At 40.8% G+C, this 24164-nt stretch overlaps 1 protein-coding gene across 1 annotated transcript in view; it reads right to left on the bottom strand.

Annotated features, from left to right (window-relative positions):
* Nucleotides 1-24164, bottom strand: part of CPAMD8 (C3 and PZP like alpha-2-macroglobulin domain containing 8) — a 140593-nt gene that overhangs the window by 103931 nt on the left and 12498 nt on the right. The window contains exon 11 of the mRNA XM_048831324.2: nt 22652-22759. Within this exon, the coding sequence (XP_048687281.2) occupies nt 22652-22759 (108 nt within the window). The remainder of the gene's footprint in view (nt 1-22651; nt 22760-24164) is intronic.

Genomic DNA, 24164 nt, shown 5'->3' with positions numbered 1-24164 from the left:
ACACCATTCAATGTCATAACTAATTTAAAATGTGAGCTTTTCTATTCATTTCTAGTCAATGCACTAATTTTACCTTTCTCTCAACTGAATGCATCTGTGGCATGTATGGTCCTAGTCACAAGTCACTTGGATCAACTTTTACTTAGCAGAGGTTGCATTTTAAGCAGTTTTAACTTATCCTTGCTAAATAAACAAGCATATTTTGGGACATAATTTGGCCTTAGTTTCAAACTGAGCCATGAATGAAGTTAGCTGAACATGGAACAGAGTGGGCTCTTTCATACCCTTGGGATTCTTTTGCATTTCCGTAAACTCATCCAAATTACAGGACCACAGAGGACATTTTCTGTTTCACTAACTAAGGACTGTTAAAACATAACATAAAAGGGAAATATTTTTAAAATAACTGGAACAGCAATGAAACACACATGGACAAAGCAGCATCAAGAGGTAAGAACGGGTGCTTGGGAATCAGGAATTCTGTGTTCTGTTTCCAGCTCGGTGGCAGACTCACGATGTGGGCTTGGACATAACACTTCAACACTCCTGGCCTCCATTTTCCTATTTGCAGAGTGAGGATAATAATGCCAGCCTCCCTTATAGGGTTGTGTGGCAGCATTAATATTGGAAAACACTGACATCTTTTGATAAAAGGTACTAAGGAAGAGCAAAGTGGAAGTATAAAGAACTGTGTTGTTCTTGTGATGGAGCAAACAATAACTATTTTACAGCACTTCCCCAGGTGTCTCAAAGCAATTTAGAAAGTAATAAATTCAGTACTGGTCCTCCAGTGCCGGCAGAGGCAGAGGCAGCAGCCAACAACATTGGACCCGATGTTACTGTCAGCAACACAGAGCAGATCCCATTTGTTTTTGGCTGAAACACAGTGACACACAATTTGATTGTTATAGTTTTATTAAGTCGTGAACTGGTTACCCCTTCATGTACATCAATTACACAAACAGATATAGGCCCTGATGTTGCGACTGGCTTCAAACAGGCAGACCCCTGCACCTGCCCAGATCTAGCTGCAAAAAATAAACAGCAGCTGTACTTTTTTTTAAGTACATCAGAAGCGGGAAGCCTGCCAAATAATAAGTGGGGCCACTGGATGATCAAGGTGCTAAAGGAGCACTCAAGGAAAACTAGGCCATTACCAAGAAGCTAAATGAATTCTTTGCATCAATCTTCACTGCAGAGGATGTAAGGGAGATTCCCACACCCGAGCCTCTCTTTTTAGGTAACAAATCGAAGATTGAAATGTCAATAGAGGAGGTTGTGGAACAAATTGATAAATTAAACAATAGTAAAATAACCAGAAGCAGATGGTATTCGCCCAAGAGGTCTGAAGAAACTCAGACATGAAATTGCAGAACTACTAACTGCAGTATATTACCTATAGCTTCTGGACCAGATGACTGGCGGGTAGCTAATGTGATATCAATTTTTAAAAAAAGGTTTCATAGGCGATCCTGGCAATTATAGGCGGGTAAGCCTAACTTCAGTACCAGGCAAATTGGTTGAAACTAGGGTTAGTAAAGAACAGAATTATCAGACACATAGATGAACAAGAGATGTTGGGAAAGAGTCAACACAATTTTTGTAAAGGGAAATCATGCCTCACCAATCTGTTAGAATTCTTTGAGGGGGGGCAAACATGCGGACAAGGTTGATTCAGTGTATACAGTGTACTTGGGCTTTCAAGTATAAGAAAGAAAGAAAGCCCGCAAGAAAGGCTCTTGAGCAAAGTCATTGAATAAGAGGAAAGGTTCTCCTATGGATCGGTAATTGGTTAAAAGATAAGAAGCAAAGGGTAGGAATAAACAGGAATGAAAAAAATCAGTTTTCACAATGGAGAGAGGTAAATAACAGTGTCCCCAAAGAATCTGTATTGGGACCAGTGCTGTTCAACATATTCATAAATTATCTGGAAAAAGGAGAAACAGTGAGGTGCAAAGTTTCCAGACAATACTCAAGATAGCTAGGTCCAAAGCAGACTGCAAAGAGATATCACAAAAATGGATGACTGGGCAACAAAATGGCAGGTGAAATTCAGTGTTGATAAATGCAATGCAACGCACATAGGAAAACATAATCCCAAGTACACATACAAAATAATGGGGTCAAAATTAGCTGTTACCACTCAAGAAAGAGATCTTGGAGTCATCATGGATAGTTCTCTGAAAACATCTGCTCAGTGTGCAACAACAGTGAAAAAAAGTTAACAAACTATTAGGAACTGTTAGGAAAGGGATAGTTAATAAATCAAAAAATATCACAATGCAACTAAATAAATCCATGGTATGCCCCCACCTTGAATACTCCTTGTAGTTCTGGTCACCCTATCTCAAAAAAAAAAAAAAAGATATTTTGGAGTTGGAAAAAGTAAAGAGAAGGGTAACAAAAATGATGAGGGATATGGAACAGCTTCCATAGAAGGAGAGATTAGAAGACTGGCACTATTCATCTTGAAAAAAAGAAGATGATTAACAGGGGATATGATAGAAGTGTATAAATTCATGACTGGTATGGAGAAAGCGAATAAGGAAATGTAATTTAGCCCTTCACAAAACACAAGAACCAGTGGTCACCCTAGGAAATTAATAGGCAGCATATTTAAAACAAGCATAAGGAAATACTTGTTCACACATCAACCCATGGAACTCGGTGCCAGGGGATGTTGTGAAGACCAAAAGCATAACTGGGTTAAAAAAAGAATTAGGTAAATTCATGGGGACTAGGTTATTTCATATAGCCAGGATGGTCAGGGATGCAACCCCATGCTCTGGGTGTGCCTAATCCTTTCACTGCTAGAAGCTGGGATTGGATGATGGGGGGGTTGATCAATCAAAGTGCTCTGTTCTGTTCACTCCCTCTGGAGCATATGGCATCAGTCACTGAGGGAAGACAGATACTGGGCTAGATGGACCATTGGTCTGTCTCAGCATTGCCAATCTTATGTTTTCTTATGTTCAGGCATGGGACCAGGGAATCTTGCAGTGAGGTGCTGCAGGAGCCCAGTTCTGCAGTCCTGAAATCAATGGGAGTTTTACCTGTATAAGAACTCTGGCTCTGAGCCTTAAAGGAGCTGCACAATCCAGCCGTATAAGTGATGCATGCAACGACGGACAACGTTCTAAAATGTAGCTACAGTAGATCCAGTGTAAAGTTTTAAAGAATACTTTAGCACTGAGCATATTTCTATCTTACAGAAATTTCCATTTCATATTTACTGGCTATATGAAATAACAGTCAATTACAGCCTCTAAAGAGTACAAGCTGTCTTCTAATTATGAAACTATGTGCCATTTTGTACATACGGCTGTGATCAGCATGGTCTGAAAAAAGGAGGCTTTAGATATCATTTTGAACTATTCAGTTACTGAAATGGAATTTTCAGAGCCTGCCAAAATGAATCCTATTCAGTCTGATGCAACAGGTGTTGGAATTCCAGCAGCTGCCTGCAACCCACATCTGGTAACAGTTAGGAGTTTAAAGGAAGTTCTGTAAGAACTGCTTATATATAAAAACTATTTATTGGTGAAATCTATGAGCCATATTCAGTCACCACTTGGACTTCACATAGCTCAGATTTTTTTTATAAGTTTAAAAAAATTGGAATTCTGCTCTTCATGAAATTTCAGGAATCGCAGGCACTGTTTGATAGCATGTGTGATTGGTGTGATGGTGTGTGTGTGTGTCATGGAAGGAATACAGTTTATTGAACAAGGTGCAGATACATTTAAGTTGGTTCAGAAGAGATCAAAATTACATGGTGACTGTATACATCCTCTCATACCCACTTATCACTCCACAAGAGAAAAAGCAATTCTATCCCCAGGGCTTTTACCACCTATAAAGACACCATAACAATAACGTTTGATTTACAGGTAATGATTGGCCAAACAATACCAGTTATCACTAAACACTCTAAATATGGGACTCCTGAGCACTGGTATTCTAGGCTCCTCCTCCCGCCTGACATTCTTACTCACTTAAATGGGACTATTTACTCACGAGAGTAAAGACTGGAGGATCAGGCCCTTAATTATACTCTTGTTTGTGCTGGGCCTTAATGCTCTGTCTCCTGTTCATTTGTGCACCACTCTAACCTGCTAGGGCGCTTTTGTGGCTTCAAGTCTCGAAAGTCCCAGCTCCATAGCCAAGTTGTAGTGTGAACCTGAATGGGAAGTGGTGGGCACTGGCTGGTAAAACCCACATCTTAGTCTGATTGCTTGGAAAGGTTCATAGCCATTGACCTGTGTAGTTACTGGCCACTTTTGACAAAATTCAGCTAAAATCAAATTGAGTTTGGTATCTGATAGGCTTCAAAAGAGGTCACTTCTTCTTCCCTTGCAGGAAGATTGACTCAGTGATCTGCTAGCGATTTCGTTTCTTCAACTACTCTGATCAGCACAGTAGGGCATAGACATTTCCAGTGACTTGGGAGCTGTTTTTATTTTAAACATGGACAATATGCAAAGGGAGGATGGGTTTCAGAGTAGCAGCTGTGTTAGTCTGTATTCGCAAAAAGAAAAGGAGGACTTGTGGCACCTTAGAGACTAACCAATTTATTTGAGCATAAGCTTTCGTGAGCTACAGCCCACTTCATCGGATGCATGCAGTGGAAAATACAGTGAGGAGATTTATATACACACAGAACATGAAAAAATGGGTGTTATCATACACACTGTAAGGAGAGTGATCACTTAAGATGAGCTATTACCAGCAGCAGAGTAGGGAGGGAGGGGGGGGGGGGAAAGACCTTTTGTAGTTATAATCAAGGTGGGCCTTTTCCAGCAGTTAACAGGAACGTCGGAGGAGCAGTGGGGGGAGGGGAGGGAATAAACATGGGGAAATAGTTTTAATTTGTGTAATGACCCATCCACTCCCAGTCTCTATTTAAGCCTAAATTAATAGTATCCAATTTGCAATTTAATTCCAATTCAGCAGTTTCTCGCTGGAGTCTGGAGTTGAAGTTTTTTTGTTTTAAGATAGCGACCTTCATGTCTGTATTTGCGTGACCAGAGAGATTGAAGTGTTCGCCGACTGGTTTATGAATGTTATAATTCTTGACATCTGATTTGTGTCCATTTATTCTTTTACGTAGAGACTGTCCAGTTTGACCAATGTACATGGCAGAGGGGCATTGCTGGCACATGACGGCATATATCACATTGGTAGATGCGCAGGTGAATGAGCCTCTGATAGTGTGGCTGATGTTATTAGGCCCTGTGATGGTGTCCCCTGAATAGATATGTGGACACAGTTGGCAATGGGCATTGTTGCAAGGAGGATGGGGTTTCTTCCAGTTTGGGAAGTGACAAGAAGAGCCCACAGGCTGCTAGCGTTTAGGGTCAGGCTTCGGTTTATGGTCTATCATGTATCAGAGTGATCAGGCTTTTCTTACTCTGCAATCCGCACTTATAACTGTGGTATCTAAGAGCCACAGAAAGACAGCTGCATTTCATGCAGTCGAAGCTATAGAGGCTGGAAATCTGTTATATTGAGGAGCTGCATCAAGACATACCACCTCCCACAAGCGAGAGGTACTGCAAGAATAAAGCTGTGCTCTACTTGTCCTATCCCTACAGCAGGATACAAAAAGTCTTAAGAGACAAAACAGCAGCAGCAGCGCTGCAAGTGACAAAGCCTCAACCCTCTACACGTGATCTTAGCCAAAAGGGCACTTTTGCAGAAACTCTCTATTCCTTTATGTTTAGCCTTAACTATTCCCAGTGAAACCCTATCAGGACTGCATGGGAGTGACTGTGAATTTTGTCTAAAATATCTGCAATACTTCTTACATAACCAGATCCCTCCCTTTGTATTATGGAGAGGCAGCTGCAATCAGCTTTCATTATAAAGCCCCATTTTAGCCCTGCAACTTTGGCTTAGAAAATGGGTTTATTGGGTACATTGAGAGATGTACTTCAAAGACAGATGATCATTCCTGCAAAGTTTTAAGAACATTCATCAGACTGTTGGAGTTACAGCTAACTATACAAGTTACCCTGATTTGAAATTTTGACTCCTGATCTACCATTTGTCTCCTCGAGCTCAAAAATGGCTTTTTGGCATTCCCTCAAACATTCCAAGCATAGACTATATTTGAAGATAATAGGTTATAGTTAAACAAAGCCATGCATGACTTCTGTTGTGGATAATTAGGGGCCCAATCCTGCTTTCATTAGATTTCAAAGGGTTTTTTTGCCATTGATTTTGCCAAGATCTTAAATTTACACATGCACATCCTGAATAAATGAATGGAATAGAAATCTTAATTTCAGTCATTTCATACTATCATTTCTCAGTTAACTTTTAAAGGGTCACATCTGTGGCAAAAAAATGCACTAAGTTGACTGATTTAACCAATATTTTGTTCTCTCTCCTCTGTTATGGAAAGGAGGCTGTATTTTTAAGTTAAATTGCTACATTTACTCCTCTACGTATATCTGATGCACAAATAGGTAACTGCAGAACAAGCAACAGCAGGCTGGCTCTGCCATATTAATGGAAACATTTCTCACACAACTAGTAAAAAAACCACCTCTTTTTTAGAAAAATCAAACTGCAATGTCAGTTGCGTTGTAAGGAGCAGTAAAAGCAAGACTGATCCTGCCTCTCAGGAATGCAACCAACTCTGGAACAAAATTACAAGGAAAAGATAATTACAGAGCATGTTCAAAATAAGAATGTGATCTGAGTGGCACATAATAAAAGGATAACAATATCCAGAACATTATTATACAATGCTGATGAATGTATGCCTATTAATCATCCACAGAACATAACAATCTGATCTTTCTGTAGTGTAAAATTATATTTTGAAGGCTCATATACTTTGAAATATTAATGACAAATTATTTGTGGAAAAGGATGCTGATTTATAACAGGTATTAGGACACAGTATAGCTTAAAAGTAGCTTTAAAGAGTTACACATTGCCACATTAAATAAGAGAAAAACAGAAATGGGAGGAAGAAATGAAGTGATGTATGGAATGGAGAAAAAGACATTTTCAGCTGGGATTTCAAAGTGGAGATTCAGTGTAAGAGATGGCAAAATCCTGAAAGAAGGTGGCACTCCCAATCAGCAGTTAAGTTTGAATGTGTAGGAGTAGGCAAGAATAACCTGGGAGGTCCAAGAGATATGCTACACCAAGTCCATAAAGGGTTTAACGACAACAAGGAGCCAATGGAGTAGTTTGAGGATGGGGTAAATGTAGCCGCACATCAGGTGAGCACCTGAATTCTGGAGAGGCTGAACACTGGGACTTTGGAAGGATTCCAAGGAGGAAGATGCAGTAGTCAATATGTAAATGATTTCAGCAGAGGAGTCCTGGTAGTAGCATACATAGGCAGTGTTGTAAAAATAGCAATAGGCAGATTTGCAGACATGGGCAGTTAGGGAGAACAGGAGAGTTCAGAGTCAAGCAGGCTGTCGGAATGAGAGAGAAATTGCAAAAGGAAAAAGCAAGTAAAAGGAAGGAAAGAGGAGATGGGGCTATATTTAAAGGAGACTCCTTTTGCCCACAGGAATAGCATCTTCTTCAGAGAAGTTTTGCAGCTTCATCTTAGCTGAAGAAAGTTAGTTTCTTGCTCAAGGCAGAGAGTATGACCAGAAAGAGTTCACTATAAGAAGGCAAAACTAATGAACAGATGAATGTCATCAGGGTAAAGCTAGTAGTTAAAGGGAGAGCTAAGCAGTCCAAAAAAAAGAGATAAGTGAGGTCAACATTCTGGGATGCAGAAAAGGAGATCAGGTCTTGGCACAGAGGAGTCACTACCTGATACAGAAGGAAAAAAGTAGCCAGCTTGGTAGAAGCAGAACCCTGACAAGAGAGATTGTAATGTGTCTCAAGAAAACAGCGCAATGGTTTATATTAAAATTGTTGCCCTACTTTTAGATTGAACTGGATCACAAACTACATTATAGTCTTCAACAAGGTTCTAAGAAGAGCTCTCCCTACCACCGGAACTTGCTTTTTTGGGGGGCCGTGTGTGGAAAATTTATCTAAGAAAACTAACTACAGCCTACAAAAAAAGAAAATGAGTACTTGTGGCACCTTAGAGACTAACAAATTTATTTTTGAGCATAAGCTTTCGTAAGCTACGGTTCACTTCATAGGATGCATTCAGTGGAAAATACAGTGGGGAGATTTATATACATAGAGAACATGAAACAATGGGTGTTACCATACACACTGTAATGAGAGTGATCAGGTAAGGGGAGCTATTAACAGCAGGAGAGCGGGGGGGGGGGGGGAAGGACAGACCTTTTGTAGTGATAATCAAGGTGGGCGATTTCCAGCAGTTGACAAGTTTCAGAGGAACAGCCGTGTTAGTCTGTATTCGCAAAAAGAAAAGGAGTACTTGTGGCACCTTAGAGACTAACCAATTTATTTGAGCATGAGCTTTCGTGAGCTACAGCTCAGCTCACGAAAGCTCATACTCAAATAAATTGGTTAGTCTCTAAGGTGCCACAAGTACTCCTTTTCTTTTAGCAGTTGACAAGAACATCGGGGGGGGGGGGGAATAAACATGGGGAAATAGTTTTACTTTGTGTAATGACCCATCCATTCCCAATCTTTATTCAAGCCTAAGTTAATTGTATCCAGCTTGCAAATTAATTCCAATTTAGCAGTCTCTCGTTGGAGTCTGTTTTTGATGGTTTTTTGTTGAAGAATTGCAACTTACTACAGTCTGTTGTTTTGCTAGTGTAGTTCTCAGGCCTATTTGGCCCATGGAGCACCATGTCCTGTAGTACAGTATTTAAAATACTACATTTTTGTTTTTCATATAGAATTTTCTTTTGGATGGTTCATCTGCAGCTTGGGGAAACCTATAGGAAAGTAGCAAGGGAAAGCCCAGGATTTTCAGAAAATATAAAAAGCATTTCTGCAAATGACTGCTTAAAAAGAAAAAAGATTCATCAAAGGCAGGTGGTGAAGAAAAAGTTAATTGCTTTGCTCAACAATTTGGCTATCAGTTCAAGTACTGAAAACAAGCTTATACAGAGACAGTTTAATTAAACCTGATTAATTCACAGTTAGGCTACAAAGGAATGGAAACACTTAATTAGCAGCTAGTAAATGCAGCTGGAGAAGGTGTCTAAATCAGGGATTTGTGGAAGGGTGACCTAAGACCTAGAAGGGAGTGGGGGTAAAGCTTGCCTCATCACACAGAATTTGTAAGTTCTGTAACTTCTACATATCCAACAGCTGCAAAAATGCTCCAGGGAATAAAATTTCAACAGCAACATTTACTCAACAAAACCTACATAGGAAGGCTCAGCAAAAAGGCTACCATGTGCAATCTTAAAGTTCTCTCTTGCTTGCTCCCTTTCAGGTGGCATCCAGGGACGCAAAAGGACAATTCCTGCCAATTCAGATTTCACATGCTTAAAGGCACAACAAGACCCAGCACTTGGAACATAAAATTGTACATCCCACTCTCTGCCAATTTGATGGCTCCTTTCTGGCATCTTCTGAAAGGCAGCAGTGTAAGCATGGAGGCTTGGGAGAGGAGAAAACTGGTTTGCTTGGTGCAAGTAGGGGGACTTCTAGCTGAAACTTGCTTAGATGTGAACCTGAGTGCATCTCTTAGTCAGCAAGGGAGATTAATTTATAACTAGATTTCTGAGGAACTGTTTTCTTTCATACTTGCCATGTGTTGTTGATGTTTTAAAAATCTATCCATATTATTTGAACACAAAGGAAAAAAGTGTATAGAGCACCCCAGTGTTTTATGTTTCCCTAGTTCAGTAACAAACAGATTTAATGCAACTTTGCCCAAAAGTAACTTGTTCTATTTGGGAGAGACCAACTATGAAAAATTTCAACCCAAAAGGATTGTCTGAGAAATGTCATGGAGAAGTGTTTAGAATGGACTATGCCCAATGCAACCTGAACTAGATAGAATCATAGAAGATTAGGGTTGGAAGAGACCTCGGGAGGTCATCTAGTCCAAACCCCTGCTCAAAGCAGGACTAACACCAACTAAATCATCCCAGCCCGGGCTTTGTCAAGCCGGGACTTAAAAACCTCTAAGGATGGAGATTCCACCACCTCCCTAGGGAACCCATTCCAGTGCTTCACCACTCTCCGAGTGAAATAGTGTTTCCTAATATCCAACAGGTTTCAGAGTAGCAGCCGTGTTAGTCTGTATTCGCAAAAAGAAAAGGAGGACTTGTGGCACCTTAGAGACTAACCAATTTATTTGAGCATAAGCTTTCGTGAGCTACAGCTCACTTCATCGGATGCATAAAGTGGAAAATACAGTGAGGATGTTTTTATACACACAGACCATGAAAAAATGGGTGTTTATTACTACACAAGGTTTATCTAAATCTTTAGATAAGCTATTACCAGCAGGAGAGTGGGGTGGGGGGAGAGAAAACCTTTTGTAGTGATAAAACACCCATTTTTTCATGGTCTGTGTGTATAAAAACATCCTCACTGTATTTTCCACTTTATGCATCCGATGAAGTGAGCTGTAGCTCATGAAAGCTTATGCTCAAATAAACTGGTTAGTCTCTAAGGTGCCACAAATACTCCTTTTCTTTTTGCTAATATCCAACCTAGACCTCCCCCACTGCAACTTGAGACCATTGCTCCTTGTTCTGTCATCTGCCACCACTGAGAACAGCTAAGCTCCATCCTCTTTGGAACAGCCCTTCAGGTAGTTGAGTGAGGGGGGATTTGATAGCAGCCTTCTTCTCTTCTGCAGACTAAACAATCCCAGTTCCCTCAGCCTCTCCTCGTAAATCATGTGCCCCAGCCCCCTGATCATTTTCATTGCCCTCCACTGGACTCTCTCCAATTTGTCCACATCCCTTCTGTAGTGGGGGGGATGACCAAAACTAGATGCAATACTCCAGATGTGGCCTCACCAGTGCTGAATGGAGGGGAATAATCACTTCCCTCGATCTGCTGGCAATGCTCTTACTAATGCAGCCCAATATGCTGTTAGCCTTCTTGGCAACACAGGCACACTGCTGACTCATATCCAGCTTCTCATCAACTGTAATCCCCAGGTCCTTTTCTGCAGAACTGCTGCTTAGCCAGTCGGTCCCCAACCTGTAGCGGCGCATGGGATTCTTCTGTCCTAAGTGCAGGACTCTGCACTTATCTGATGAGGTTCAACAAGGACTTCTTTCAGCCCAATCCTCCAATTTGTCTAGGTCACTTTGGACCCTATCCCTACCCTCCAGAGTATTTACCTCTCCCCGCAGCTTAGTGTCATCCACAAACTTTCTGAGGGTGCAATCCATCCCATCATCGAGATCGTTAAAAAGATGTTGAACAAAACCAGCCCCAAGACCGACCCCTGGGGCACTCTGCTTGATACCGGCTGCCAACTAGACATTGAGTCGTTGATCACTACCCATTGAGCCTGACAATCTAGCCAGCTTTCTATTCACTTTATAGTCCATTCATCCAATCCATACTTTTTTAACTTGCTGGCGAGAATACCGTGGGAGACTGTAACAAAAGCTTTGCTAAAGACAAGATATATCATGTCCACTGCTTTCCCATAGCCACAGAGCCAGTTCTCTCATCATAGAAGGCAATCAGGCTGACCAGGCATGACTTGCCCTTGGTGAATCCATGTTGACTGTTCCTGATCACCTTCCTCTCCTCCAAGTGCTTCAAAATGGTTTCCTTGAGGACCTGCTCCATGATTTTTCCAGGGACTGAGGTGAGGCTGACCGGTCTGTAGTTCCCTCGGTTCTCCTTCTTCCCTTTTTTAAAGATGGGCACTATATTTGCCTTTTTCCAATCATCCGGGACCTCCCGCAATTGCCACGAGTTTTCAAAGATAATGGCCAATGGCTCTGCAATCATATCACATTTAAAAGAGAACTAGATAAATTAATGGAGGTTAAGTCCATTAATGGCTATTAGCCAGGATGGGTAAGGAATGGTGTCCCTAGCCTCCGTTTGTCAGAGGGTGGAGATGGATGGCAGGAGAAAGATCACTTGAACGTTACCTATTAGGTTCACTCCCTCTGTGGCACCTAGCATTGGCCACTGTCGGCAGACAGGATACTGGTCTGGATGGACCTTTGGTCTGACCCAGTATGGCTGTTCTTATGTCCTTAAGGCAAATTTCTTTTCTTTTTTACAATGCTGTGCATATTGATGAGAGACTAAATAGCTCTGGGCAGAGCCAAGCATGGTGCAGGCAGATATAGGGGTCAGCTCTGCCAGTGCGCTTCAGTCCTGTCCAACTCCCTGCTATTAGCATCCCAGACTTTCTCCTAGCTCTGCTGATGTACCTCAGTCCTGAACTGCAGAGCCCCAAGCAGTTCCCATCCTTGATATTCACGCTGCTCTGCCAGCGCATCTCGCTCTCCACCTCTCCCCCAGTAATCCCAGTCCTTCGCCTTTTCTAAGTAAATGCTAACTATTGTGCTCCATCATACATGTGCTGTGCTTTGTTCCACAGAGAGGCACCCGTTACTGCCACAGGTGAGATACCAGCACACTTTCTCTTGGTCCTCATTGAACTAGGATCTGAAGGCAGGTCTCGGCAGGTAAAGGGGTCAGACACCAAACTATCTCCAGCCCAAACGTTCCATTCGTGAGCAGCCAATTCCCTCAACCCTCGGATACATTAGATCTGGACCCATGGACTTGTGTATGGCCAGTTATTCTAAATAGTCCTTAACCCTTTCTTCCACCACTGAGGGCTGCTCTCCTCCTCCGCATAACATGTTGCCCAGGACAGCAGTGGGGGAGCTGACCTTGTCTGCGAAGACTGAGGCAAAAAAAGCATTGAGTACTTCAGCTTTTTCCACATCATCTATCACTAAGTTGCCTCCCCCATTCATTAAGGGTCCCACACTTTCCTTTGCCTTTTTCTTGTTGCTAACATACCTGTAGAAATCCTTCTTGTTACACTTCAGATCCCTTGCTAGCTGAAACTCCAGTTGTGTTTTGGTCTTTCTGATTACACCCCTGCATGCTCGAGCAATATTTTTATACTCTTTCCTAGTCATCTGTCCAAGTTTCCACTTCTTGTAAGCTTCCTTTTTGTGTTTAAGCTCACCGAAGATTTCACTGTTAAGCCAAGATGATTGCCTGCCATATCTGCTATTCTTTCTGCACATCAGGATGGTTTGTTCCTGCGCCCTCAATAAGGCTTCTTTAAAATACAGCCAGCTTTCTTGGACTCCTTTCCCCCTCATATTAGCCTCCCAGGGGATCCTGCCCATCAGTTCCCTAAGGGAGTCAAAAAGTCTGCTCTGCTGAAGTCCAGGGTCCATCTTTTGCTACTCTCCTTTGTTTTGTGAGGATCCTGAACTCAACCATCTCATTGTCACTGCTGCCCAGATTGCCACCCACTTCTACTTCCCCTACCAATTCTTCCCTGTTTGTAAGCAGCAGGTCAAGAGGAGAACCGCCCCTGGTTGGTTCCTCCAGTAGTTGCACCAGGAAGTTGTCCCCAACAGTCTCCAAAAACTTCCTAGATTGTCTGTGCACTGCTGTATTGCTCTCCCATCGGATGCTAATATCTACATTACCACTTGTTTCACATACTGCCATTCCATCAACTGTAATGCATATATATATATCCGTATGAATCTGGACATTCAGCTAGGACTACTGTGTTTAAGTCACATGTGATAAGTGGTCAGACTAGGGCTAGACACTGGCAGCAGGGAACGGGGGAAAATGGGAAGACTTGGGGAATTGGAGCTTTTTTTTTTGTACAAGCATTATATGGCTCCCTCAGGGAAAAGAAATGATACAAGACTGGATTTGAAGACAGTAAAGGGATTAACCTCCAAAACAAGATAAAGGAGGACTGTCATAGGTATGACCAGATTAGCAATGAGCCCCACTGAAAATACTTTGGGCAATGATGAGAAACTGGCTGTGACTAATACCTATACCACTGCATTGTATAAAACTGCAAAAGCACGGTGAAAATGTACAGTAAATATTGCCTGAAGACTATTTTACTTCTTCTCACAGCTATGTCAGTATATTCTTTTCTCTTGTGTGGTTTTATCAGTCACATGCAGTAAATATTAGAAAAAAGATTCCCATTCTATATGAATGGACTTTAGAAGTTTCAGTGTCCCACCTCTGAATGTCTGATATATAGACTGAGAATTAATTTTTTTTTTAAAAATAGGGGACCTGTGGTTAGATACAGTGGAATAAAATGGACTATGCCTTCCATTGTACTTGCTCTGGAAACTGCAGGCTATTCCTTGCACACTCATTTCAATAAAATTTTAAAGACAGATACTGGGTGAATATTGTTTAAAAAATATTCTGCAAAACAATTCTCCATTTCTGTGTCTGCTTTAAAAACCACACAGCAGAACAACCAACCTAAAATTATTTCTGTGAATTGAACAGGAATGCTCACATAATCACTAGAAATGCCTTTAATTGTGAATCATTTGCCGCTCTGGAACTCCTTTCATATCCTGGCACTCGTGGTCCAGACAGCCCTTTGTTTATCATATTCAGTATGAGTTTCTGGATCTCCAGCAAAGTGGTATTTACTCCAAGGAGGGGAAAACTACAGTAATCCAATAAATTCCCATTAGCCTAACATGCAGAAACACCTGCTGGGCATTGAGCAGCTCACTGACCATTGATGAGCTGAGGATCAGCTCCACTTGCATATGGCACGCACAAAGACTTTCGGGGGGGTGGGGGGGGAGAGGAAAAGAGAGAGACAGACAGGCAGGCCACAATTCTCTCTGTGGCTGCAGTCCTTTATGTTCCACCAGTGACATAAAGAGAATCTTTCCCACCCCATCACAGAGAGCCTGAGGAGGCAGAGCTGAAGTGTGCTGCACTTCAGCTACACCCAAAAGCCTCCCAGCACCTTTTGACTGTGCCTCATAAGAGAGCTATCCACAAGGAAGCAGACGGACGTACAAAGCAGGAGACCCTGGTGCAAATGACTGTTGGAACTAGTTAGCTTATGTTTTCCAAAAACAGAATGAAAAGCAACTGTAAGAGGTCTAAAGATAGTTCATCTGGTTAGCAGACTGCTCAAAAACTTATCATGATTGTACCTCTGGCCTGGCAGATGAACACCTAGACATTAGCAATTTAAGATAAACATGAACAAGAGGACTGTAATAGCTCAGATGGGACAAGCCTAAAGTATTGTGTGAATAAAGATTTAAGAGGAACATTCAAGGGAAAGATGAATTGCATCAATTTTCCAATTCCCTAAATAATAAACTGGAAAAAACCTTTAATGCTACAGCTCTTGAGAATCTGTTCATAATACTAGCCAAGCTCAGCGCATTTGACCTGAGCAGATATTCTTGACAGTTCAAGAAAAGGTAAGAGTCATGAATTATGTCTATTGTTCTCTTTCCTAGTGGAGCTCAGCTACATTACTTATCTAATGGTTGGCAGAAGCCTATTCAGTCACCTGTACCACACTCAGTATTGTCTGACTGCCTGACGTGAGGCTGAGAATGACCAGTAGGCAGTGACTTCATTTGGACATACTGAGCAGACACTCCCATACGTGTTATGTTTTGTACACACCCTTTTGATCACTCCGCTGCAGCAAGCCTCCCACTATGCTCACAGTAGAGATGACTGCTTCCTGCAGCGCTAGCAAGGAACTACTACCCCAAAAGATTTACAAATCCCTCATACTTAGAGAGACTGTACACATTCAGTTACTTTGGATGAGAGAAACAAGCATTAAATCCCTATGTATTAATAACCTGATTGCTTCACTGGGTAATTTATCCATGAAAGTTACACCTATACCTATTTATTTATAAACTATTGCTTCTGGCAACTTGGAACAGACTTATTTGGTTCATCTAACATTTACTCACATAAGACAGAGTATAAAGCCTAAGTGTAGTTCTTTCCCCCCTTTGTTAAGATTACATAGTCTGTTATGTGTAAAATAAATTACACAGGAAATATTATTCCAAGGAAGCAAATATCTTTGCTGGGGCATTAGAGATTACTGGGTCATGAATTGTGGCTAAACACCTTTTGTGGAGAAAACAGGACTTACAACTATGAGAACACAGTTCTACTAGGAAGTAGAGCTATTATTTGCTTTCCCCTTTTTGATGGTCTCCTAGTTCTAAGATCATTGAAACATCTCCTTCCTAGCCCATTGGTAATTTATTCCCCTCGTTTATTACACTATGCTCCCTATAATCTCAAGTTTCAGACTCTGCTCTAGCTTCATTTCATGCAGCTATTACATACTGTGAATCTCACTTTCAAAAAAGATACGAGCTCTGCTGTGAATCACGTTGAACTATGAAACCACCCAATCTCATCTGAGAAGGAATAAATGCCTGGAGATAAATTAGACTTGCATGTTCTTGGAAGTGGACTACTGCCAAGTTCACTGCTCAGAATCCTCTCCATTATTTCCATGTTAAGGCTGCTCTATTCTTGATGAACTATTGTTTCATGGGTCCAAAGTGGCATCAGGATAGTAATATGATTTAGGAAGCAAAACAGAACACCACCACTGCTACCACATTTAATTATGGAACAAATATGAGCAAGTGCATTGAGGCAAGAGCATTTGTTTTCTGGATACTAGACTGGTTCTTCTAGGATGTCAAACAAAATCTGTCCCCAATTCATGCATTTTTTTTAATTTTGTGCCCCCCCCCCTTTTTTTTAAAAAAACTTGTAGTTTTTTTTAAAACTTTCAAAGAAAACACCATCTAAAAGATAAAGGACATTAAAATCTACTGGAACATCCCAATGCCAGGCTCCAACTCACTTCTTCCACAAGACCCACAAATATCAATATAGCTATCTTTTCTGCACTTAACAATACTAAGGGACAAAAGGTAGAATTCCCATCATGGGATTCAAACTATAGTATGGATTTTGTGCTTATGAAATTCTACTCCTCTACATTTGCTTTGTATAGCTGTATTTTAGCTTTCCTCCCAGTTCTATTTGACCCTGTGCTGGACTTGGAAGGGTTAATGGCACAAGATTCCCAGGACAAACTGTTTCCTTTATCTCACATGCCAGTTACAAAACTCCTTTTGAAGTACCCCGCTACTTTTAATCTGTCTCACTACTTCTGAGTATCAGGTTTGGACTCAGTGTTTTCATGCTGGGAATCAAATCACAGCAAATTAGCTGACCTAGTTTAAATGTAACGGTCTAACTAGATGCATTTATGTGAGAAAATAATCACATTCTATTCTTTGCTGAAATGTGGCATATCACATTTATTGGCGTAGACCTAAATAGCTATCCAGGATTAGCTTCCTCAGTCTGACTCCAGACAAACAGGTCCTTATCCTCCCTACACTGATCCCCCCCCCCAACATGGCTACCCCTCATTCTTTCTATGAATGCCTGTTGCATTTCCTGTTGATGAAACAAAGTAAAGAGATTTAATTTAGTCTAAAAGTGTCTACTGATGGAATTGCATGTTCTCTTCTCTTGTCCACTGAGCAGAATTTGGATGCTTCAGAAATTAAAAGATTTCTGTGAAGCTTGATTCAATGTCTTAAGATAGGACTCCATTACCTCTTAGCACAGAGATATGCTGGCCATATCTGGACTGTTTCACAGAAAAACAAGAATCAGTTACAAAGTGTCAACCTGTGATATCCCATAAGCAACTTTTCATATGAATGATAAGCTCGGGGCTGGAGAGGACTATCAAAGGAATGGTGCGTTTGAGAGGACTAGGCCAAGCATCATCTTAAAAGTCCATCAGTGGAGAGAAAGAAGAGCCATATAGGTTCCCTTATTATTTCCACTCTACACTGCCATTTGACAAAACTATATTTCTGGGGGGTGGGGAGGGGGAAGAGTTGTAGGGCAACAGCTTACTAACATGTTCTTCCAGTGAACTTGGTTTTACACATACTACGAAAAAAATTAGGTTGTGGATAAAACTGACTAGAGCCAGCTGAAACTCTGCCCTTAACTACCTCTCCTAATCCCCCAAATTGCAAAGAGCAGGCAGAGCTTTTTTTTACATAACACGTACTGAAACCATTATATAAAACTGGGATGGCTAAGCAAGAGTTTCCATCTAACTGGTAAATAGTTTTAGTCATTGAAATCCATTGTGCAAATGTGAAATCTACATTTGTTTAGTTTAAGAAGGCAGCATACAGGAGTTGACTATGCAGGGAGATGGACTAGCATGTTAATACATATCTTTCAAAATCCTTTGATTTTTTTAAAAAGTACCGGTACCTTTGTATCAAGGTTTATTGGATAAATAGTATTTTGGCACATACACTATACTGATAAAGATGCAAGATTGTTTTAAACTTGAACACAGCCTATTTCAAAGGAAAGAGAGACTTTTGACTGGCCAAGTATAAGACTAATACCATAAACACCTTGAGACTCACCGAATAAAGGAATTATGAAGTTTTCATTTCTCCAGGGGTTTCTTACCAAAGCTATTAGATTATAGATGTGTCTTGTATAGGTTCACCGCACAAAAGAATTATAAAAGCACCATAAATTGGATTTTTGGTCTTTTTCACAAAGGTTAAAAGAAATACCATTAACTCTCTGAAGAAAAGTTAGTGCTTTAGAGACTCACTTAGGATGAGCAGGAGTTAAAGGCACAGGGACAGATGAATGGTGATCACCCTAACCTTGAAAAGCATATTAAACCAACCCATTTATTATGTAGGAACTCATCTATTCAGATTTCCACCCATCAAAAAACAGAAGCAGTTATTAGCTGATGATCTGCCAACTTGTGGCCACACATAGAATTAAGTAGTTAGCAAAGTCCTCCATCCAGTGGTCAGTTTCCGTAAGTGAATCCTTCACATTTCTACAGCAGGTTTCAGAGTAGCAGCTGTGTTAGTCTGTATCCGCAAAAAGAAAAGGAGGACTTGTGGCACCTTAGAGACTAACAAATTTATTTGAGCATAAGCTTTCATGAGCTACAGCTCACTTCATCGGATGCATTCAGTCAGAGACTACAGCACAGACTCAAACAGAGACCCCTCTTTGAGTTGTAGGCATCTGTAGTAAATGATCCATACTGCCATCACCCAAGAACAGTGCCAGCTGGAGCAGTGAAAAGCATTGCTCAGGTGGGAACTGCTCAGCGTACATCCTACAGTTTTAGTGGAATAAGCAGTACCAAATGAATAGTTTGAAAGAATAACTTACTGCCCCTCCGAAGTTTTACTGCAGTGGAAGCCCTTCAGAGGATATCAAAATGATGCATAAGAAGAGTCTTAGTGGCTTTTATATAGTGACTTCCCATCCAAGGCAGTGTTAGAGTTACAATAGATTTATGAAAAGTGATGCCAAAATAAGAAAAAACACATGAAGTTTCCTTCCCAACAACTTTTTCAAAACAAACAAAACAAAAAACCTCACATCTTGTTGGCTATTTAGTCATGGCCTTCACGTTCAGTTTTCCTCACATCCACCCTCTTTTACATGTTACTACTCATACCCAGCAATGACTGCCACTCTGGACACTTCAAATCACACTTGCCAAATCAAAGACAGCAGCTGATAAAGACTTTCTGATATATTTTTTTTCTCTTGAGTGATGAACACACATTTTAACCCTAATCTAGAACACCTCAATCCAGTTTTGCTTCCCCATACAAGTATGCCAACACATGGCAACTGCTGACCTGATGCCACCCCTTTCCCCCTTCCAGCCCTAACAAGAATGACTTCTGTCCATGGTTGTAGTTGCTGTGATATAAGCCCACAGAGCTAAAATTTGAATTTGGTTCTCAAGAGATGAAATGCTAGAGACCTAAACCCCCCTGTACTATGAAACTAGTTTAACTATTAGGGGTTAGGATGAGTCCTTAATGAGGGGCAGATTAGCCCACTTCTGCCAACTTTGGCATTTCTTGCACCTTCCTTTAATGCATTTGGTGCTGTCCACTGTTGGAGCCAGGATATTTGACAGAACAGACCATGGCATGATTCACAATGGCAATTCCTGTACATTAATTTTTGCATCCATTTAATTAAAAACAGAGCAAGACAACTATTGAAAATTTAGAAATCCAGGTTCAGAAATGGTCTATTCTTGCTCCTGCCTTGCTGAACTATCCTTCTTTATGCAGATTAATAGATAAAAACTTTAGAGCTAACACTGAAGAGCAGGACACGGTAAAGTTAGGGCACCAGAGTATAAATAAAACAAGTTCTACATGCCATGGATTATTTGATCCCTACATGCAACAAATCAACAAGAAATTAAAGCTGCTCAAATCTGTTTACAGTGTTGAAGACACAGCAGCATTCTTAAATTCTAAGAATTCCTTAGAGCTTTGGTGGACCAGAAAAAGCAACAAATTAATGTTAAAACAAGTAAACTTGTTTTCTTTAAAGAAACTAATTTAAAGGCCCAGACTAACAGGAAGGAACTACCTACAAGAATCAGAATGATCTGTGTGTCTGTTCTTTGCAAAACAAAAGAGAATTCAGGATGAAGTTTTATTACCATGAAGGACAAACTTGAAGGGCTTAAGAACAACACTGTGAGGAAGTGCAGAAACATGAGAGAGAGCCGGGGGGAGGGGGGGAGGGAAGAAGAGGAAGATGCTCTTCACCTAGAGAGCTCTGCTTGTTTTACAGCAGGAAAACAACAAATTGGACAGACACATCTTAACTCTAGATGAACAAACCTGCAACAATACAAAGCAAAGCGTGGGACCAATGTTGCAGTGTAACCTCCACAGACAGAATTCCAAGGGTGGTGGACAAAGGTCATGAAATAGTTGACTACAGATTTCTACCCACAAAAATAGACAAGACTCTGGTGTACAGAAAAATTCAAAAATTCTAAAAGGTATATGTGCTAATTTGTGCTCATACCTGCTTTTACAAAGTAAAGTTTGTCTAATCCATTTCACCTATAGCAAGAGTTCTCAAACTGGGGGGGTCGGGACCCCCAGGGGATCACAAGCTGTCAGCCTGCACCCCAAACCCTGCTTTGCATCCAGCATTTATAATGGTCTTAAATATATTAAAAAGTGTTTTTAATTTATAAATGGGGGGGGTGGGTTTGCACTCAGAGGCTTGCTATGTAAAAGGGGTTACCAATACAAAAGTTTGAGAACCACTGATCTATAGCATTCTACATGTAACATTTTCATCAACAAGATGTAAACTGTCACCTTAAAACTACTAGAAAGTCCAGAGTAGTAAAATTGCCAATAGATGGACTTAGCTTTAGAGTTTAGAACAGAGAATATTGCACTAATTGGTCATTTGGCATAGTGTTGGACAAGCAGCACATAATAAACTCCTTTCCGATTAGTACATGGTCCTAAATTGAGTAGTATGCTTCCTAGTGACTTGATAACAGATTAGCCCATTGTAGCTGCTGTATGGCAGAGACATGTGAAGGCCTCCTGTTGACAGCCCTAGATTTAAACTTGAGAACAGCAGAGGAGGGATTTTAGAGAAGTCTAATGGCTTAGTGGCTAGAGCCTTTTTCCCCCCCTCCATGGATCCTTTAAGCCCCCCTTGTACTAGGCCCTGACAGAAGGCACCCTCCTTAAGAGTTGGCTGCTCCTGGGTGAGTTTCAATACCCAGAATGGGCAGTAGAGATCTTAGGGGGGAGCATGAGACAGTGAAACAGAGCAGCTCTGAACGGTGCTATAAGGAGGACAGACCTTTCTGCAGCAGCTTTTATACACCGATTTCCCATACAGGACATGATGCTGTAGCTTGCTCCATTAGAAAAGGCTTGTAGAAAGTAATAATGTGGAGAAACAGGACAGTTCAGGAAATAAAGTTTATTTTTCATTCATGTATATTAAAACGGCTCCGGGAAATTGTACACAACCTTCTCCAAGACCTGGCATGAGTGAACCGTATAATAAGGCCATTAGTGACGAGTGTAAGTTTCAGAAAGTTAAATCTCCTTCCAAACAAAACTTAACCTAATACAAAAGAAAAATACTAAGATACAGAACAAGACTTTAAGCATGAGATTTTTAAGCTTTACCAAACACAATATTACAGAGAAGTCAGTGATCAGTTCCCCCATTCAACATCCTTTGATTTAACTACCACTTAGAGCGACAGCCATCTCTCTGGACTTTTCCTCTTGCTAAATTGCAAAGGAAAGGGGTGATCAGACTTCCTGCTGCACTTCCTCACAGAATGACCAGTGCACATGGCATGAGCTCAGGCATCCCTCTTGCAGGCTAATGTCAATAATGCACAGTCCCACACACATTTGGTCCTGCATCTACATATTGACACAATGACCTTTGAGCCACATTTCCCTTGGGAAGAGATCTCTTGCCCTGCTGCATTGAAACGACACACAAGGAACACAAACAAATTAGATGGGTGTACTAAATTTGTCAACAGTAACATTTCTTAGAGCTCTTACTCCACATTTCAGCATTTAAAATGACCTAGCAATGACAATGAGCTTCCACAAAGGATGTAGGGCTGGGGGTTTGAGTCTACAATGGACTCATGCCACATTGGTTCAGTTATAAAAATGCTCCACATCATAGCTCATGAATGTTTTACAATTATATAACTGAGGAAATGTATGATAAAGTTACCAGGCAGATGTCCTTAACTTTAGTCTGCTTTTTTGTGCAAGCTCCTTGGCCTTGGTTGAGCATCCGCAGGCATTCAAGTCACTGAGGAACATTTCAAAGCTAATCGAAGTACCAGTGTTTCAGGGTCTCTATTCCATGAGTCTCTTCACAGACTTTTTGGTTATGCAAAGAAACTTCCTTACTGATTTCAAAGGACAGGTCCTGTACTTGCTTGAAGCTCCTGTAAACAAGTCAGACAGACTGAAGCAATTATTGTGGCTAACTGTAACTTAATTAGATGAGTAGTAAAGTGGTAGAAGATGTGGGTTTGCTTTCCAATATAGCAAGAACTTGGGAGTGTTGTAGAGGGAGAGGTCTCTGGGTTCAGTCATGAGCGGGCCTGTGAGTTTTTCCATTTCATGTTATTTCTAGGGCTGTCAAGCGATTAAAAAAACTAATCATGCTGTTAAACAATAGAATACCATTTATTTTAAATATTTTTGGATGTTTACTACATTTTCAAATATATTGATTTCAATTACAACACAGAATACAAAGTATACGGTGCTCACTTTATTTTTGATTACAAATATTTTCATTGAAAAATACACTTTTTACAGTTCACCTCATACAAGTACTATAGGGCAATCTCTTTATTATGAAATTTGAACTTATAAATGTAGAATTATGTACAAAAAATAACTGCATTCAAAAACAAAGCAATGTCACATTTTACAGCCTACAAGTCCATTCAGTGCTACTTCTTGTTCAGCCCTTCACTCAGATAAAGAAGGTTGGTTACAATTTGCAGGAGATAATGCTGCCTGCTTCTTGTTTATAATGTCACCTGAAAGTGAGAACAGGCATTCACATGGCACTGTTGTAGCTGGCGTTGCAAGATATTTACGTGCCAGATGCGCTAAAGATTCATATGTCCCTTCATGCTTCAACCACCATTCCAGAGGACATGCTTCCATGCTGATGATGGGTTCTGCTTGATAACGATCCAAAGCAGTGCAGACTTACACATGTTCATTTTCATCATCTGAGTCAGATGCCACCAGCAGAAGGTTGATTTTCTTTTTTGGTGGTTTGGGTTCTGTAGTTTCTGCATCAGGGTGTTGATCTTTTAAGACTTCAGAAAGCATGATCCATACCTTGTCCCTCTCAGATTTTGGAAGGCACTTCATATTCTTAAACCTTGGATCAAGTTCTTCTGCTATTTTTAGAAATCTCACATTGGTACCTTCTTTGAGTTTTGTCAAATCTGCTGTGAAAGTGTTCTTAAAACTAAGATGTGCTAGGTCATCATCCGAGACTGCTACAACATGAAATATATGCAGAATACGGGTAAAACAGAGCCAGAGACTTACAACTCTCCCCACAAGAAGTACAGTCACAAATTTAATTGTTAAATATTTTTTTATGAGCATCATCAGCAAGTCCTCTGGAATGGTGGCCAAAGCATGAAGGGGCAAACTAATGTTTAGCAAATCTGGCATGTAAATACCTTGCAATACCGGCTACTAAAATGCCATGAGAACGCCTGTTCTCACTTTCAGGTGACATTGTAAATAAGAAGCAGGCAGCAGTATCTCCCATCAATGTAAACAAACTTGTTTGTCTTAGCGATTGTCTGAACAAGA

The sequence above is a fragment of the Caretta caretta genome, chromosome 25 (genome assembly GCF_965140235.1).
Source record: "Caretta caretta isolate rCarCar2 chromosome 25, rCarCar1.hap1, whole genome shotgun sequence".
NCBI lineage: Eukaryota > Metazoa > Chordata > Testudines > Cheloniidae > Caretta > Caretta caretta.
The sequence above is the reverse complement of the archived record's forward strand: the minus strand, read 5'-3'. Positions and strand labels throughout refer to the sequence as shown.